Source organism: Sebastes umbrosus, chromosome 15, assembly GCF_015220745.1.
Source record: "Sebastes umbrosus isolate fSebUmb1 chromosome 15, fSebUmb1.pri, whole genome shotgun sequence".
Classification (NCBI taxonomy): Eukaryota; Metazoa; Chordata; class Actinopteri; order Perciformes; family Sebastidae; genus Sebastes; species Sebastes umbrosus.
In genome coordinates this window covers 3,493,695-3,513,776 of record NC_051283.1, presented here as the reverse complement: position 1 = coordinate 3,513,776, position 20,082 = coordinate 3,493,695, and the positions used below count along the sequence as shown (strand labels likewise).

Genomic DNA, 20,082 nt, shown 5'->3' with positions numbered 1-20,082 from the left:
GTACCGCAGCCCAGGCTGCTCCACTCAACTGGCCGTTCAGGGATGCTCCTGATTGGTTCCTGGTTGGTTCTGATTGGTTCCTGGTTTTCTGCTCACTGTCTCAAACAGGAAACAACATGGCGGCCTGCTCGTAAACTTTCTGTTATTCCGTCTAAACAATCCACCTAAATCTACTTCTGGAAACATTTTAATCCAGAAATAGATAAATGTTAACTGTTAAATGTAGTTTAATTTAGAACTATCGCCTAATTTCACAGCTCGGTCCAAGTCTCGTGAGCTGGACGCATCACGCTGGACGGGCTCATTTGCATAAAGGACTGTTCCCTCTTTTTCATTTTGAGGATCAGCCAATGAGGAAACTCCAACACTGTGCCGACCAATCGTGTGACGTCATCACTCAGTCAGTGACTGAACTGACTTTATTACCACTGGAACCTGTTGTTACTGGTGTTGGATCTGTCTCCTCTAAAAAGAACAATAATAACTGTGATATACTGTACATGCTTTATTTCAAAAAGAAATGGTCTGGTTCCAAATGCTGTTTCCTACTAAAATAAGCTCACATCAGACCTGGATTGCAAGAAAATATGGTGCCTACCTTCTAAATATCTGATTTTTAAATAAGGTTAAGGAAGTGACTTCATCACTTTAATCCCTCAAAGGCATTCCTACAAAGATATAAAAAGGATATTGTTGTGGACTGCTCATTTTGTCAACTTGTTCCAAAAGATTTATGTCACCTATTTCGGTCTTGTCCCCACTTTTATATTTTTTGACAACACATTTGCACTTTGATTTCCCAATAGACTACAGTATATTGATTCTGAATGTTCCCTCTCCTATGAAAATGTATTGTTTGGCTTCTTTTCCTACCCTTCTACCAAAGCAAATCAATATTATATTATATATATTATTATTATCAAACAATACACGGCTTCAATCGTATATTCTAAAAATAGAAAGTCTATCAAAACCATAAATCTTTTTACCCTGTATAAAATTATTATTAATTGCTGTATGTTTTCTGTCAGTGCTCTGATGCCCTGGCATCATCTGTGTTTGTATTTGTTCTATTTTCACTTTGCTATTTGTTAATGAAAGGTTTATTAAAAATAAAAAAAGAAGAATAAATAGACCTTTGTGTTCGTAGTGCTGGCCTGTGGTCCAGCCAAAAAAAGATGGATATTAAAAGATAAACCCAACCAACTTTTATTTTTCTTAGTAAACAAGCATATTACAAATTATAAAACTAGAAATACAAAATAATTCTAATCTTCAGCTAGCTTCTTTTATCAACAATGCCACGCCGTTATCATATCAATATATTACAACCAACAGTGTGCAGAAATGCCAGCAATTTTAACAGAACTGTTGTCAATCCATGTGTGTTTTAATACAAAACAGGAGAAAATAAGCAGGTTTGCCGACAAACTGCAACAAAACCTAAAGGAAGTAGCTCAGTTCTTATAGTCTAGTTCCTCTGTTATCTGGCTCATGGTGCTTTAATCCAGCTCTTCAATGTCTCGCTCCGTGTGTTTGAACCGAGGAGGCTGTGGGAGCTGCCTGGACATCAGCTCCTCCTGGAAGGACTGTGGGAACAGGGGTGGTTGAAGGGTGAAGAAGACCCGTCTGCAATCCTGACGTGTTGAAACAAATGCATGTATTTTTATTAGGTCATAATAGCAGTTTATTTTCACTCTACAGCAAAGAGGAACAGCCACTTACAGCAGGAGGTCCAGGCTCAGGTGGAGGTGGGTGATGATGCGCAGCACCCAGCTGGAAGTGGGGGAACATCAGGGGTCCACGGAGGACGTCGTTGTAAAGCCCAACAGGCACGGGCGGGAACCACGGCACGTTGAGCAGGAGGTTCGGATACGGCACGTAACCGCTGGGGTGATGAGCTGACATCCTAAATGGGAAGTGAATAACGGGCAGAGGTGGAGCCTGGACAAATTCACCAGAGTGAGGGGTGTCTGAAAGGAAAGGTAAGACATTATGAGATACATTTTCCTTTCATTTTAGACTGGTGTTTCAGGGTGAGGGAGGAGGTTTCTCCATGTCCAACAACATACCAAAATTCAGTCTAAACTGGCAAGAATATAAACATGATAACATTACTAGGGCTGCAACTAATGACTTTAATCTATTAATTGATTGTTTTGTATATGAAATGAAAAAAAGTGAAAGAAAATACCATCAAAATGTCTCAGAGCTCATGGTGACATCTTCAAATTGTTTGTTTTGTCGATCAAATAGTCCAAAACCCATCTAAACTATCATACTCTATGTGGTGGAAGAAGTATTTACATCCTTTACTTAAAGGTCCCATATTGTAAAAAGTGACATTTTCATGGCTTATAAAGCAGGTTTAAGTTCTATATAAATACTGTGAAAGTATCGAAACGCTGAATCCACAGAGAAATACACACAGCCCTTATTCAGAAATTGTGTGTTTGAAACAAGCCGTCAGGATTTCTGTCCATTTGTGATGTCACAAATCTACAATATTTAGACTATTTCAAAGTTTTAAACGTAAACATTCTAAATGGGTCCCAGTTTATTTCCTGTTGCTGTGTATGTGAATGACAACAGCTAACAGGAAGTAAACATGCACCCAATCTGTTGCCTAGCAACTCAATTCTGTTGCAATTCCATTGAAATGTACTAAAACGGAGCGTTTCAGACAGAGGGTAAATACAGGTATATTCAAGCAGACGGCATGAGGAAAATAAAGTGTTTTTTAAACATTAAAGTATGTAAACATGTTCTAGTAGAAACCTAAAATACAAGTATGAACCTGAAAATGAACACGATATGGGACCTTTAAGTAAAAGTAGCAATAACACACAGGGGAAAATACTCCACCACAAGTAAAAGTGTGCAAGTATTATCAGCAAAAAGTACTTGTAAAGTAGACTACATGTAGGTATGAAAAGTGAAAGTAGTCATTATGCAGTAAAATGTTCCCTGTCAGTGTTTTACTATTATATCTGATGTTTCTGTATTAATATTCCTGCTGCATTCATGTGCATGTTGGATTTTACTGCTGTTGATGTTTATGGTTGTGCTGTTTTTAACTCTTTATATACTGTTGGGTAGTCTAATCTACAGTAATGCATCATATTCTATAAGATCATCATATGTTTGTAGCGTCGCTGTCCTATGAGAACCATGTATCTCTAAAAAGTCATAAAAACAGCCTGTTTCCAGCTTTGTGACAATGCGTTTACAGCTGATCCAAAGAGGCTTTGTAAATTGTCTATTTAAAAATCACCAAATTGAGATACATGGTTTTCACTGGACAGGAAGGGTATGAAAAAATGAAATCTGAAAAGTAACCTGTGACTAATGCTGTCACACAAATGTAGTGGAGAGTAGACATATATATGTTTTATAATGGAAATACTCAAGTACAAGTACTGTACTTTGTAATTAGTTACATTCGACCACTGTATAATATGAGCAAGAAAAGCAGCAGCACATCCTCACATGTCAGAAGTGGTAACCACAGAATGTTTGGCTTCTTTTGTTTGAAAAATGACTGAAACTATTTGATTTATCATAGCTGCTGATTCATTTTTGGTTTGATAATCTAATCGATTATTTGTCTTGAATTGTTTCAGCTCTAAACATTCAGTATTATTTTAATTAGATTACATATATTTTTTAAACATAATTTACTATTCTATTATCTTAATGATGATAATAATTAATTGAATCTGTTCTCCATTTGCATGACCTGTGCTATGTAAATATGAATTAGTATTACTATGAAGTCTCAAGAATAATAGTATCTCCATGTGATTTATAGGTCATTATTTTTATTAAAATACAAATGGAGTCAGGGAGTCCAAAGTCTAATCATTTTAAGTCCTTTCAGAGTAAAAATAAAACGTACAGTATTTCCGTTAAAATATTGAAAGTGAGCTGCAGGTGTTGATGGCATGATGTGGCTCAGAGGGTAGAGCAGGTCGTCCACCAATAGGAAGGTCGTGGTTCGATCCCTGGCTGCTCCGGGTCACATGTCGATGTGACTTGAGTAAGACACTTGACCCCAAATTCGGTGTGTGAATGAGTATTTAGATTAGATCCTGATGGGCCTTGCATGGTTTATAGATCAGTTCATACATCAGTGATGAGTGAATGTGTCATGTAGTGTAAAGCGCTTTGAGTTGTCGGAAGACTAGAAAGCTATAATATAATATATAAACTATATAAATACAAGTCCATTTACCATTAATGAACACTTGGCCGTTAGTGTTTTCTTTTAAATAAATTTCAATAAAACCCATCTTGTGCTATATAATGAAAGAACATGGTCTCTATAAAGTTTATAAATTACAAAACTGTTTATTTAGCGTTAGATAGAAAATCCCAAATTGTAAGGTTATAGTTTTAGTATGACTTTTTTAATGGCATATTATAACCTACTATGATGACATACTATACTATGACTTTTTATGACTATATACTATATACTGTGGCATTTTTATGACATTTTTATGACATACTATACTATGACTTTTCCATGACATAATATACTCTGACTTTTTGACGGTATTTTTTTGACATTTTAATGGCATACAATACCGACTTCTTATTATTTTTCTTTACTGACACACTATACTATGACTTTTTTTATGACATTTATGGCAACCAATATTGACTTTTTTAAATTTAAATTTTTAAATGACTTTTTATGACATTTTTGTGGCATACTGTACTATCACTTTTATGAGATAATATACTAGGACTGTTTTATGATATTTTTTATGACATAATAAACTGACATACATACTATGACATTTTTATGGCATACTATATTATGACTTTTTCATGACATCTTTTGACAATTTTATGGCATATTAGAGGCTACTATGACTTTTCCATTTTTTTTATGACATATCATACTATGACTTTTTATGGCCCAGTAGCACTCACTCATTCCCTGCCAGGCTCTCCATCTGATCCATGGACTGCTGATTCTCTGGATGTAACTTGTGAACTTCTCTTAATAACTTTTGTCAGCCAGTTTTGTTTTCACTTGTTTGTGATGCTCTAAAAGTGGATCATAATTCATTGTTTTGTTGTTATTTTAGAAAGTTGATCTATATCATAACAGCTCTGCTTATTGTAACCCAAGATCTATATTTATCTGTATAAACGTCCTCAATGTAACGATATAGCTAATGTGGAGTTGTTTCAATCTACACTTTAAACACATTATAAATAACGTTAACTGATCAAATAACTTACTGTAACGTGTAACGTTAGCTGGTCCTTCCTCTCTGGAAGTGAAGGGCAGCATCTTCCCGCTGTCCAGGCCGGCCTCAGTGTCTCCTCCCGCCGCAGGTCTCCTCCGCAGGTCGTGAGGGCTCCAGGTGGTGGTAGTGGCGGGTCGCTCCAGGGCCGCATCACGACGAGCGTCTCCATCCGCGGCCAACAAGACGCTACATGTACCCTCAGCCGGGGGTTTGTCCCCGCTGTCCCCGGTGTGGACAGTCGTTCTCTGCTCTTTATTTCTGTCTTTCTTCAGACTCCTCTGGAGGCTCGTGGTCCTCGTCCGCTCTGAGATCAGAAAGCACTTCCAGCAGTCACAGTGGAGGAAGGGACAGTACCTGATGTGGCCCTTCAGCGGGACGAGGATGCCGTGATGGCGGCACCGGGTGCATTTGGGCTGCTGGCGGGGCCGCTCGGCCACCAAGGACGGTTCTTTGGACAAGGACATTGTTTGATAACTAAATGATCAGGTTTGAATCAGGTTTGAACCGCCTGATGCCTTTTTAACACAGAAGCCCCCTCCTCTCACACCCGTTGGGACTTGTCACTACTACTACTACTCATTATGACCCAGGGGGAACTTTGTATAAAATGTATCATTTTCATGCGTCCATGCGTGGGAACATGACTTTAATAGCCCAGATACCCACAGAGACCAATCAGAGACCAATGAGTGACCAATAAGAGACCAATAGGAGACCACTCAGAGCCGATTGGTCTGACCCCAGGCTTTGCCAAGACACCTGGCCTTCACTAATACATCCATGGGCCCACACCATCTGCTAACAGCAGAGAGATGCTGCTGTGGGATGGGAGGATAGGCTGTATAAAATTTATATCAAATATAATAGGATGCACTACCAACAGGGTCAAGAACCATGGATGTATTAAGAGAACCAGAACTAAGTTTTCAGCTAGCTGCCTAAAAGTGAGCCATCAGCTGGGAGAATGGGGACACTGGGAGTATGTGTGCACCAAGCATTTTGGCATATTGTATATATATATATTGTATTATAACTTTTCGTGGCATTTATTGATGACGTTTTTATGACATGCTATGCCTTTTTTATGACACAATACTGACTTTTTAAGTAATTTATTATGAAATACTATACTATGACTGTTTATGACATTTTATAACATGCAATATTATAACTTTTTTTATGACATTTTTATGACTATTATTACTATAGCCTACTGTCACTTTTTAAGGCATTTTTTATGACATACTGTTGTATGGCTTTTTTCATATTTTTTCATGGCGTGCTATACCATGACATTTTATGCTATTATTATGACCTACTATCCTACGACTTTTTTTGATGGTATTCTTGGGACAGTACATGAAACCTGCCTTGGCGGAGGTCTGCGCTCTCCGAGTGCGCTTCGACATACAATGCTATGACTTTTTTTTCGATATACTATACTATGACTTTTATTTTTGCGACATACTATACTATGACTTTTTTCGACATACTATTCTATGACTCTTTAAAAAAATTTCGACATACTATAATATTACTTTTTTAATTTTTTCGACAAACAATACTATGACTTCTTTATTTTTGCAACATACTATACAATGACTTTAATTTTTTCAGATTACTGACTTTTTTTCGCCATACTATACTAGGACTTTTGTTATTTCTTCAAAATACTATACTATCACTTTTTTTCGACATACTATATTTGACTTTTTTCGACAAACTATACTATGACTTTTTTTTCTGTTTTTCGACATACTATGACTATTTTTTATTTTTTTTTAATTTTCACGACATACAATGCTATGACTTTTTTTCCGACATACTATACTATAACTTTCTTTTTTTTAATACTATACACAGTGGTTCAGTGGTTGGTTGGAGTTGAACTGTACAGCCACTAGATGTCAGTCTTCTATGGCCTTCCAAAACCATACTTCCCCCCCATTACCTGTAACATAACATCACTAAATTGGATACATTCATATTGGATTTTTGTGTGCTGTAATTTGTGGTGTAAAGTTATAGCTGTGCTAGGTAATTAAACATAGAAAATGTGTCTATAGTAATCCATGTTGATTCAAATCTGCTGCTATCTGATACAAATCATTTTGGCTTTAAATTTGATGAAAATTGGTCTTTAAAGACCTCATCAGATTTAAAGCCAACATTATTGTCAAAATTTAAAAATGAATAAACTTGAGAGAGAAAAAATTAATTTCCATGTTTATTTACATAGCGTAAGGTGTTACAATAAAATTCCTTGTCACCATTTTATTATAAATACACCCTTTTCAACAAGGCTTGACAACCCTCATTAAAATACATCCTTCAAACCTTTTGAAACATAATAAAACAAATGCTTTAATGGATACAACTATTTCGTTTTTGCACCTTTTTAAATGTTAGTAAATCATGCAAAGCAGAAATATAGAATATGAAAATAAAATGATATAGATCATATGTGTTGCTTTACAAAGGAGAATTCAAATCAAAACAAGTATATGTGTGGAAAATACAAATACTGGGTCTGGTGGCAAAGCTTAAAGATCTTCTCAAAGAAATGTTAATTCATGGCTTTTAGCAATAGTGCTCTACATATTCATCAATGTACAGTACATATATTACATTACTTGTGTAGGGGGACAAATTCAAATGTAAAATCTTAGCTATTAAATATTCAAACCATACATTTTTAGCCCGGTGTGGCTACCAGATCTATGACACTGAAATGAACTGTTAGACTGTGACATACTGTAGTTGGACTGTAAAAAGGCTTACCTGATAACACAGTAATCATACCATTATGGGTAGCATTGCTCTCTCAGTCATGCATCAGCCAGTTTACAGCGTAACCACTGCACCATGTTATACTGTAATACTCAACATCCCATTTAAGTGTTTGAGTATTTTGCAGGCACTTACAAAGCATGGTTTAGGCCTTTAAATGAGTTCAAGGTTAAATGCAAGTTTCAAAATGGTCCACAGTTAAAAGAATCTGATGAAACGTCGTATGAGCAAGTGTGTTTCTGTAGTGTTTGCATAAAGTTCTTGATTACAGTGAAGGCCACAGACCACATTAATGCCACAGGTCTCTGGAAGACATCTGAGCAAAGAGCTGGAGACGAACTGTGGAGAGAATATCTGAAACAGAAAAAAAATCCACATTGAACAACATTAGACTTTAGAAATTCAGAACCTAAATGACACAAACATAACCATGAAATTGCACTAAATTGAAGCATGATTAAATGCAAGTGTTCTCATAACGTACCTCTTTAAAGTGTTCAGAAAGGCAGGGACTTGTACAGTATGTGTTGGTCTTGAGGTTGGTTGTTTAAAGTCCAGAAGTGTCAGTTTGGTGCTGATGGTCATAATAGGCTACATAATCCTTCCATTTATGGGAGCTTGCTCTTTGAGGTTCACTTTACAAGGTTAGCATGTTGCTGTAACTCCAGGTTATAGGACAGACAACTGGGAATGGAGTAGATATTGGGAGAGTATATGCGGCAGTGTAGCCCAGGAGAAAAAAGATCTTGAAGCTTGGCATTCTTAAAGCAGACACTCTTAGTGTTTATTCCTCTTCAGGAGAGACTCCTTATTCTGCTCTGCAAAGTGGCATTTATCGTTCTTTAGCTAACTTTTCTTTTTTTTTCCAATATTCAGAAATATACACATATACAGAAAGTTTTGTTTGGTTCAATCAGGCTAATGGTAATGAACAGTTTCGGTTATAGTGTAACACGCACAATATTGCAACTAGAATCTTGTTTGTAGAACAGCAAGTTCTTATGATCTTAAACTTTAAAAAACAAAAAAATATCATGTACACTTGAAACTTTTGGGATAGATATTGGAAATAATAAACAGCTTTAGCGTATGCTGCAGTACGCTAATCAGAAAGTCTGATAAGATAGCAGAAACGTAACTAAAAGTAAATGTGACGCATACGATAATCAAAATTATTCAACTTGTATAAAATTAAATATTAAAAGTCCTGTAACGACCACATGCAGAGCAGAATAAAGGCAGTCCTTATTCCACTGAGAAGTAGGCATCTGGTGAGCACTGTGGCTTTATAGTGTATCCTTCCCTTAGAAAATCTCATCAGTATCGGCGGCCATAGCTTGGTGAACTGTAGGAAGTGGAAGAGAAGGTTGTTGTGAAACTTGATCCCGTGGCATCAATGCTGCCTCTTCTGGAGCCGGACCTGGAACCAGATCTTGAGCCGGAACGTGACCCAGAAGCGGAGCCTGAGCCGCTGACGCTGTAGGGGCTGTAGAGGCCTTTGCTTGATTGGGATGATGCTTCAAGTAGTCGCAGACCAGTCCCCTCCTCTATCATGCTTCTTTCCATCGCATCCTTGTAAGAGATCTTAAGCTTGGTTTTAGGGCATGTGAGGTATTTCGAGTATGCGCTAACATCTCGTAACTTCTGCGCAGTGCGTGCATCTAAAGTGCCCTTCTTCACAGCCTCGTCTATGGAGACTCTGCTAGTAGCATCTGGTTCAATTAATCCGCCAGTGAGATACTGGACCTCAAGGAACCGCTGCCCGGCCTCATAGTACAGCCAGCCTTTCTTTAGAGCTTGGGCCGCTGACATTTTGGTTTTGGTTCTGGGATCCTCAAATCCATTGCAAGCCTTCTGGGCTAGACTGATGCGGTCCACCATGATTTTATCCACGAGCCCTTTGTTCATGGCATCTGCAACAGCGAATTTCTCTCCAGTATTTGGGTCGAGAATACCTCCTGTGCAGGCCTGAGCTTCCAGCAACCTTTGACCTGTTATATTGTCCACAAGGTTTCTGTGTATGGCCTCTGTGATGGACACCTTCTCCAGTGTTTCTGTGTCCAAGATTCCAGCCACGGGGCCAGTTTCCTCAGTTGGGTCGTTCCATGTGGTTGCTGGTGTTTTTATAGAAGGTATTGGGCTCATGGTGTAAGAGGAAGAGGAGCCAAAGGAGGATGAGCGTGATCTGCTGCCGCTCATGTTTCCAGACAGCATGTCTGCAAACTCTGTGATGGACAGAGTTCCTGCACGGTACTGATCCAGAGCCGACTTGTCAATCAGGCCCTTTGAGATTGCATCATCGATGTCGTACTGCCGACCAGACCTTCTGTCAATGATCATGGATTTCACAACTCCATCAGAGGAAGTGATGGTGATTTCCTCCCATTCGCACTCCTGCTCTGCGAGCTCCTGATAGGTCTGGTGGTCAATGAGCCCCTTCTGGTACGCCTCATACACGGACATCTCTTTGCCTGTCTCTGGATCGACGATGACGACCCTACGTTTGCGAACGGAGGACTTGGATGACGTCTTCCTCTCGCGCTTCTTCTCTTTGAGCAGCAGAAGAGCGAGGCCCGTTTCTGGGTCTATCATACATCTCTCCATCAGCTGCAGGTAGGTGAGGTTTTCCTCAGTGTTGGGGTCAAAGAAGCCCTTTGTGTCATCAGATGGGTCAGTGAGGATTTCATTCATTTCCTCATCAAAGAGGCCACGTTCATATGCTCCTTCAACAGGCAAGCGATGGCTCTCCTGTGGGTCAATGATTCCACCAGTAGCAATTTGAGCCTCTAGCAGACGAATGCCGTGGTCTTTCAGGATGAGGCCCTTTTTCATAGCCTGGAACAGTGAGATAACCTTGCCAGAATAAGGGTCCTTGTAGCCTGTGACTGCCCGTTCAGCTGAGTGGAGTTTATCTTTAAACTCTGGGCCAACAACGCCCATCTGAACAGCTTCGGTGACGTTTAGTTTCAAGTTCTTAATAGGATCAATTACATACCCTGTGGCAGCTTGAGCCTCAAGGAGCTCAAAGGCAGTCCCTGGTCTGATCATGTTCTTCTTCATTGCTTGGTAAATAGACAGTCGGTCTTTGCTAGACTCCACATACACACCAGCAATACAGCTGGTACCCTCCAGGTATTTCTTCACGTCTCTGCTGACCTCCTCCACTGAAATGCTACCCTCAGTGAGTTCGTCGTACGTCTTTTGGCTGATAATCTGTGAACGGAGCAGCTGGTCCACGGTGATTTGCTTCCTGAGACCCTTGAAGAGAAGTCTTCTATCTGCCAGCGAAAGTAGCCGCAAACCACTTTCTTTATCAACTCTGCATCTTTTCAGTAGCTGGGCGTACGACTGTTTTTCATCCGTCGTTGGATCAGTGTAACCTCGCACATCCTCAGTAGGTTCAGATATTCTGTCAAGCGTCTCCTTGTTGATGTATCCGCGCTGCATGGTAACGTCTGTTGGGAGGCGGAAGTAGTACTCTGGATCAATTAATCCACCGGTGGCATTCTGGGCCTCCAAAAGCCTCAAGGCATAATCCTCAGGAACAAGGTCTTTTTTCATTGCTTGGAAGAGAGAGATCACTTTCCCGCTGTAGGGATCCTTGTACCCTGTAACTGCTCTTTCAGCAGAGAGAAGCTTGTCATGAAGTTCAGGGCCCACGAGTCCCTTGCGCACAGCTTCATCAACTGTTAGAAGTTCATCTTTTACTGGATCGATCATGAAACCTGTCGCCGCTTGGGCCTCGAGGAGATTCAGAGCAACTTCAGGCTTAATCTTTCCGGTCTTCATAGCCTGGTAAATGCTGATCTTTGGAGGGTTGTCTGACATGATTCCAGCAATGCAACCAGTACCAAAGAGGTACTGTTTGACTGACGGCATTTCCATTACCTCACGAATCGTCATCTTTTCTTGTTTCAAAAGGTTGTATGTGTGCAAGTCGATAATTCGTGCACTGTATAGCTCCTCAATAGTGATCCTTCTTCTGATAACATCACATGACATGCTCTGCTCTGACTTGAGAGTCTCCCTTTGTTCAACGATTTCAATGATGATGATTAGCATTCTTTCCTTTGTGATTTGCCCCGAGCGATACTGCTCCATGAGGCGCAGCCTCTCCTCCTCTGGAAGCATATTTGAGTTCATGATTTCCCAAATGGTCATAGTCTTTCCTGCGAAACTCTTATGAGGAATCTCAATCTGAGTGCTGGCTAGATCTGTTTGGGCTTGCTCCTCTGTGTACTGATAAGATTTCTCAACTGGAGCAGGAGCTTCAACCTTTGACAGAGGCAGGTAGCACAGGCCAGAGTTGGCATCTCTCACACATTTCTCCACCAACTCTTTGTAAGTGACACTTTCATTGGTGTTGGGATTGGTGAAGCCTTTAACGTCGCCTGAGGGTTCATTGAAGGACTTGGACATTTGTTTACTGCAAAAGCCGCGCTGAATGGCCACGTCATTGGGAACACGATGGCTGCTGACTGGATCAATGATCCCTCCTGTAGTAAACTGAGCCTCCAGGAGAGGAATCGCATGCTCCCTCAGGACGAGCTCTTTCTTCATGGCTTGGAATAGAGAAATCTTATTGCCTGTATACGGATCTTTGTATCCAGTCACTGCTTTTTCAGCAGAGAGAAGTTTCTCATGAAGTTCTGGACCAACAACTCCAACCTTCACAGCGTCATCCACGGAGTATTTCAGATTTTTGACCGGATCAATTATGAAACCAGTTCCAGCTTGGGCCTCGAGTAGGGCTAGCCCAGTGTTTTGCTGCAAAACATTCTTCTTCATTGCTTGGTATATGCTTAACTTCTCATTTGAATCTTCCATAGTGATGCCATCAATGCTGTCTGTGCCCTGCAAGTACTTCCGTACCTTATCAGTTTCACTAACTTCTTTCGCCGTCTTTTTGCCCTGTTGGATTTGGTCAAATGTAGCCTTATCGATGATGTTGGAATCAAGCAAAGAGCTGGCAGTGACTGGTGCTCTGAGGCCTTCAAAACAGGCCTCTTCCTTTGTTTTTTCCTCTCTTTCCTCAACCATCGTTATCACGATCGTTATCAGCTTTTCAATTGTCACCTGCCCCATTCTGTACTGGCGAATCAGCTCAATTCTTTGCACCTCAGTGATGTATTCAGAGTGTATGATCTCCCAAATTGTGACTTTTCTGCCTTTGAAAGGGCCATACTCCAGCTCCATAGTTGAATGGTTCAAAGCCTCTTTTGTCTTAGCTTCTGTAATCCGTTTGTCTTCTTTTGGCTTTGCAGCCTTCTTTGAAAGAGAAAGCAATGGGAGTCCAGTTTCTTTGTCCGTGACACATTTGTTCATGAGCTGAGCATAGGTTGAATCCTCTTGTGTGTTCGGATCATAAAACACCTTTGTGTCAGCAGTGTTTTTGTTCAAGGTCTTGCTGATTTCCTCATCAAAATATCCACGCTTGCAGGCAACTTCATGTGGGATGCGATAGCTGTTAACAGGGTCAATAATTCCACCTGTTGAGAGTTGTGCCTCAAGCAGGCGGATGCCATGGTCTTTCTTGATAAGGCCTTTGTTCATAGCTTCAAAGAGAGACACCTTCTTTCCTGTATATGGGTCTCTGTAGCCGCTGACAGCTCTCTCTGCTGACAGAAGTCGCTCATGGAGTTCTGGGCCCACAAGACCCGACTTAACAGCTTCATCAACGGGAACCCTCTCATTTTTGATGGGATCGATAACAAACCCAGTCGCTGCTTGAGCTTCAAGAAGGTTCATAGCAGTTTCTGGCGACAGCAATTCTTTCTTCATAGCTTGGTAGAAAGGCATTTTCTCCTTGGTTGGTTCATCCAACAATCCAGCAATGCTCGGCGTTCCTTGCAGTGCCTTCTTCACAGGCTCCATCTCAGAGATCTCTTTCACCGTTACCTTTCCGTTACTCAATTTGTTGAACAAGTCTTTGTTTATAATCTTAGACTCTAACAGTTCACTGGCAGACACCGGAGCCCTCAAACCACTAAACACATTTTCCTTATCCTTCTCCTTGTCTTCCACAACAGTGATGACAATCTTGATAATCTTCTCTACTGTGATCTTGCCAGTCTTGTACTGGCGAATCAGTTCTCTTCTTTGCACCTCGGTGAAATATTCTGAATTGATGACTTCCCAAATGGTGACAGTTTTGCCTTTGAACCTTCCAAAAGGCACGATGACGTTTGATGTGCTGAACACTTCTTTAGTCTCCATATCCGTGTATGTTCTCTCACTCTGAGCAGCTTTCTCTGTTACTGGTAATACCAGCAGTCCTGTTTCTGGATCTTTGGTGCATTTCTCCAGCAACTGTTTGTAGGTGAGTTGCTCCTGAGTGCTGGGCTCAATGAATAACTTGCAATCATCGCTGGGATCAGTGAGTTTCTTGTTCATGTCTGCATCAAACTGCCCTTGCTTGTAGGCGGTCTGAAGTGGCACTCTATGGCTATTGATGGGGTCAACGATGCCACCAGTTGCAAGCTGCACATCTAGGAATTTGGTGGCCTGCTCCTTTTCAATAAGTCCCTTCTTCATGGCCTCAAAGAGAGAGATTTTGGCTCCAGTGTAGGGATCCTTGAAGCCAGTGGCTGCTCGCTCTGCGGAGAGCATCCTGTCATGGAGCTCAGGGCCGATTATCTCCTCTTTAACAGCCTCATCTACAGAGAGGAGTTTATTTTTCACTGGATCAACGATGTAACCAGAAGCTGCTTGAGCTTCAAGGAGCATTGTGGCAGTGTTAGGAGTGATCTTGTTCTCTGTCATAGCCTGATAGACACTCATTGTCTTTTTGGATGGAGTCAACACACCTCCGACACAGCTCTGACCCTGAAGACATGCTTTAACTTTATCTGTCTTCCCGAGGTCTTGCAGAGAGACTTTGCCCTTTTTCAATTTGTCTAATTCCTTTTTGGTCAGGACACCAATGCTGTGAAGCCTTTCAGCAGGAACTTTCTCTCTGATTCCATCAAATGCAAACGGTGACATTGCATCTTTCTTCGCTCCGTCCACTTCCACAGAGCCATTGAAAACTTTCTTTGTTGTTTCCACCGTCGTCATGGTAACTACCTGCTCTTCAGGAACCTCATCAGTCTGGACATTAATGTCCTTCGTATTGGAGGCGGCCTGTTTGGAGGCGACCTCAAGACTCTGAAGTTTCTCTCTGAGCTTTTTGTTTTCCTCTCCCAGGAGCTTTTCTTGTTCAAGCCTTTTCTTTTCAAGCACTTCCATTTCTTTCTGCTTGTTTTTCATGTCTGCTTCAGCCCCCTTTTGCTTCTTTACAGCTTCATCCAAAACGGCCTGAAGTTTCTTCTTCTCCTCTTCCATTAGCTTCTGCTGACGTTCTTGTTCATCTTTGAGAGCTTTGGCCTTGTTCACTTCACCCTCAAACTGTTTCTCAAGCTTCTTCTTCTCATCTTCAACAGCCTTTTCTCTTTTCAACAACAGCTCCTTCTCTGTGAGGAAGGTCTGCTGAAGAATGGCCTTCTGTTGCTCAATTTGTTCTTGCTGTGCATTTGCCATCTATTTGGAAAAAAAGAACAAAATCAGTGAAATGTCAGTCATTGCATGTAAGTCATTAATATTCAGAGTAATAGTGAAACAATTTTTGAAATATTCTTTCTTGCTGAGAGTTGGATGAGAAAACTGACACCCCTCTGTATGCTGTAAGAATGAAAACATTAAATTCACTCCTGAGAAGTTTTGAGGCGAAAAATCAATGGTGTAGATTTCAAATATTGGCAGTTGTACGAAAACTTATGGACGTTTTTGGAGTTGAGAAGCTCCACAAACTGGTGCGGCAGCAAGCTCGAGCCTGCGGGGAATGTCAGTCAGCCATCCGAGCAGGCACGCTCACAGAACCCGCTGTAAGCTGGCCAGCTAGCTAGCCAACGTAGGTGCATCTACGAGACCGGTCTCTTGAGAGAGCTCCAGCCAGCTCAGCTCCCAGTGGGTTTTGTGAGCGTGCCTGGCCGCTTGGCCGCCTACCAGCAGCTCTAAAGGTCTTTATACACAGGCGTTGTTGTTTTCTTTGTGTGCGAAGATATATATTTTTTCAAACTGTTGTTTTTTCTCGTGAACACTTCCCACAGAACACAATTATTACGTGGCAAAAAAAGCATCACTTTTTTCCGGAACATGGCAGGTCTTTTGGAGCTTTTGCACCATGAATAAAGGCATCAACCAATTATATTGTTCGAAACGGGTTGAGTTGCGCCTTTATTTATGAAACATTGTTTGTTTAATCCGTACAAAAACTGAAGTGAACTTGACAGAGCTAGCCGTTTGCAGTCTTTATGCTAAGCTAACGTCTCCTCACAGTAGTTTCATATTCAGCTTACAGACACGAGGGCGATATCAATTTTTTTAATTTAACTCTCGGCAAGAAAGTAGTATTTCCTAATAAGTCGTTCAATGTCTTCCTAGTGACCATTTGGACTCTGCAGTATTATGTTTTGAATGACATTCATATAAATTGCTGGATGTTACTTGAAGTCTCTGCAATTTACATGAAATGTTACATGTCTTTCTACAAATACTGTAGTTAGTGTGTTTAACAGGACTATGTTAATTGGAGGGGTTGTGTAAATTGACTATTGGCGTTAATTATGTCAAAATACCTCTTTAGAGTTTTTCTGAAGATCGTCCGCCTGTTTTTTCAGTTTCTCCCTCTCTTTTTCGAGGTTAGCGATGGCTTCCTTCAGGTCACCAGCCTCTCTGGTGCTCTGCAGCCTCTGTGTCTCCAACTTCTGCACAACAGTTACTGTGGTTTGTTTTTCTGTCTCTTCAAGACGCACTTTGGCTTCATCTGCTTGTTGCTTGAATTTCTTAGCCTCCTTTTCAGCTTTGGACTGAGCGTCACTGAGCTCTTTCACCCTTAATTTCAGTTTCTCTGCTTCAGCTGAAACTTCAAGCTGCCTCTTTCGCTCAGCCTCTAATGATTTTTGGAAGCCCTCTGTCTCCTTATCAAGGCGCTGCTGGATCTGCTGTTTGTCCTCCAGTAATTTTTTAGCCTTTTCCTGTGCCTGGTTCTTCTGTTTCTGGAGCTCCTCTGCCTCAGCTTTTAATTTTGTAGCCTCCTGGATGGCCTGCATTTTCTCCTTTAGCATTTTCTCTGCAAGAGCCCTCTGCTCAGTCAAGTCCGACTCGGCGATCTGTCTCTGTCTGGCTGCCTCCTCAGCTTCCACACTAAGTCTGGCAGCATCCTCCGCCAGGCTCTTCATTTTCCCTGCTTCTTCCGCGAGTAATTTCTGTGTGTTATCTTTGTCTTTCTTCATGAGGCGCTTGTTTTCTCCCTCAATCTTAAGCTTGAGTTTCAGGAGCTCATCCATCTGGATCTTGACTTTGGACAGTTCATCCTCCACCTGCGCCTTTTGCTTGACGGCATCATTCACTTCACCTTTAACTCGCTGAAGCTCCTCATCCAACACAGCTTTCTGCTTATCAGTTTCATCCAGCCGCAGTTTGACCATTGTAAGCTCCTTCTCAACCTGAGACTTCTGCTTCAGTGCTTGCTCTGCTTCTTTTTTGTGCTTGGCCATCTCTGCATCAGCCTGCTTTTTCTGCTTTAGAGCCGTCGCTTCAGCCGCCGTTCGCTTTTCAGCCTCCTCCTCTGCCTCCTTCCGCAGCTTCTCTGCATCTTTTTGAGCTTTGGCCTGTTTCGCAGCTTCATCCTCTGCAGATTTTTTCTGCTTTTCAGCCTCCGCGGCTTTTTGTCGGAGCAGGGCAGCCTCTTTCTCCGCTTTCTCTTTGGCTTTCTCGGCCGCTTGTGCAAGTTTCTTAGCGTTTTCAAACTCAGCTTTCAGCTTTTCCTGAGCAAGGCCGTCCTCTTTGTTCTTGCTGAGAACGTCTTGGGCTTTCTGCTCTGCCGAACTGCATTTCTGTGCTGCCTCTTTGGCCAGAACCACCTGCTTCTCTGCATCTTTCTCGGCCTTGTCTTTCTGTTTGTTTGCCTCGGCAGCTTTCTTCTTGAGGCGTTCAACTTCCTCCTGAGCAGCTTTGCATTGTCGAGCTGCCTCTTCTTCCGCTGCAGTAATCCTCTTCACCTTCTCCTCTGATTCTTTCCTTTTCTTCTCTTCCTCTGCAGCAAGCTTTTTCAGTTTCTCAGCCTCTGCCTCGGCTTTGAGTTTGCTCTTCTGCGTCTCCTCTGCAATAACCTTCAACTTCTTTAACTCCACCTCCAAATCCGACTTGCCTTTTGATGCTTTCTCAAAGTTGATCTTAATGATGTGAATTTCTTCTTCAACCACCTTCTTTTGCCTCAGAGTTTCTTCAACGATTGTTTTTTGTCTCACTAACTCAGAATCAGATGAGCTCTTCAGGTGTGTGATCTTCTCTTGGATGTCTTGTTTATGCTGAGCGGCCTGATCCTCCAGCAGCTTCCTCTGATAAGCCTCGTCCTCGGCTTTTCTTTTCAGTCGTTCGTTTTCTGCTTCTTTAGCTTTCAGAGCGATCTCAGCTTCCGTCTTCAGACGAGTTGCCTCGTTGATGGCGGCCAGTTTTTCTTTGAGTATTTTCTCAGCCTCAGCTCTCTGCCGAGCTGCTTCTTCCTCTGCGGTCTGCCTCTGCTTCTTCGCCTCTTCAGCGACTGATCTCAGTCTAGTTGCTTCGTCGGCGAGTTGTTTCATTTTCAATGCTTCAGACTCGAGAAGCTGCTTGCTCTTTTCGGTGTTGGACTGCGTCTTTTTCTCAGCTTGTTTCTTCATCTGCAGAAGAGCGTCCATTTCACTTCTGACTTTGGCCAGCTCGTCCTCCAGTTGTTTCCTCTGCTTCTCTGCGGCATTCACCTCATTCTTTAGACGCTGGAGCTCGTTATCCAGCAGGCCCCTTTGTTGTTCAGCATGGTCAAAGTCAGCCTTCAGCCGTATGCATTCCTGCTCTGCAGACAGCTTTTGCTGAGCTACCTGTTCTGCAAAGTTCTTCTGTTTTTCTAACTCTTTCTCTGCATTCTCCTTCTGTTTAAGAGCAACGTCTTCAGCTTTAGCCCTTTTCTTGGCATCACGCTCTGCCTCAACTTTCTGCCTCTCTGCTTCCTCTTGAGTCAGACTCTTCTTTTGGGCCTCCTCTTCAGCTTGCAGCCTCAGGCGGAGCGCCTCGTTGGCCTTCTGTCTCCACATTTCAAGCTGTATCTCCGCTTGCTCCCTGGCTTTGTTAGCTTCCTCTTGTTGCTTCCTGAGTTTTTCAGCTTCCTCCTGCAACTGAAGAACAGTGCCCTGCTCCCTCTTCAGGGATGCCTCCAGTTTGGTTGCCTTCTCGTTGAATGACTGGGAATGGCTTTGCAGCTGTGTGGTGGCACTCTTTTGTGCCACCTCCTCTACCACCTTGATCTGCCTCAGTTTCTCCTCCTCCGCCTGTTTCATGCGCCTCTCTGCCTCCTCGGCTTGCATTTTGAATTTCTGCAGGTCATCCAGTGCTTTCTGCTTCTGCTTGGCAGCCTCTTTTTCTGCCTCGGATTTACGTTTCAGCTCATCTTCTGCATTTTTCTTTTTCTGAGTCTCTTCAGTCACCTGCTTGCGGAGCCTTTCTGCGTCCTCCTGTGCGGCTTTCCTGAGCTTCTCGGCCTCGGCGGCCGTGTCTCTGAGCTGCTGCAGCTCAACCTCAGCCGTGCGTTTCTGTGTTATTGTCGTCTCTAACTGGACTCTAATTATGTGGATCTCCTCCTCGATTCTGGTCCGACTGACTAGCGCCTCTTCCAGCTGGTGACTCTTGGACTTGATCTCCTGCTCGGACAGATTCTTGAGATGATGCAGCTCATGTTGTATGTTCTGCTTCTGTTTCTCAGCGTCCACCGCAACATCTTGCCTTTTGCTGGCTTCTTCTTTCATCTGCAGCTTCAGCTGCTGGGCTTCTTGTTCTGCTTTGGCCACAGATTTAGCATGAGCCTCAGCCAACTGTTTCTGTTTATCTAACTCAGCCTGTATCTCTGCCATCCTTCTCCTCTCCTCTTCTTTCAGTTTCTCAGAAGCTTTCTGTATTAGTAGAAGCAAAGAGGGAGCAAAGGGAAATGTTAGGTGTTAGACTACAAAGTAAAACT

At 42.0% G+C, this 20,082-nt stretch overlaps 2 protein-coding genes across 22 annotated transcripts in view; both read right to left on the bottom strand.

Annotated features, from left to right (window-relative positions):
* Positions 1-1,185: 1,185 nt before the first annotated feature.
* LOC119502769 (doublesex- and mab-3-related transcription factor B1-like) lies at positions 1,186-5,882 on the bottom strand. The gene is made up of 3 exons (XM_037793966.1): positions 5,257-5,882; positions 1,726-1,973; positions 1,186-1,637 (listed from the first exon to the last, which is right to left on the bottom strand). The coding sequence occupies exons 1-3, from the start codon at positions 5,726-5,728 to the stop codon at positions 1,503-1,505; spliced, it is 855 nt and encodes a 284-aa protein (XP_037649894.1). The 5' UTR covers positions 5,729-5,882; the 3' UTR covers positions 1,186-1,502.
* Positions 5,883-7,478: 1,596 nt separating this feature from the next.
* Positions 7,479-20,082, bottom strand: part of pleca (plectin a) — a 153,551-nt gene continuing 140,947 nt past the window's right edge. For all 21 annotated transcript variants that reach the window (XM_037794814.1, XM_037794815.1, XM_037794816.1 and 18 more), the window contains 3 exons: positions 16,670-20,017; positions 8,539-15,572; positions 7,479-8,408 (listed from right to left, as the gene is read on the bottom strand). In XM_037794814.1, coding sequence (XP_037650742.1) covers positions 9,372-15,572; positions 16,670-20,017 — 9,549 coding nt within the window. In that variant the 3' untranslated portion in view covers positions 7,479-8,408; positions 8,539-9,371. The remainder of the gene's footprint in view (positions 8,409-8,538; positions 15,573-16,669; positions 20,018-20,082) is intronic.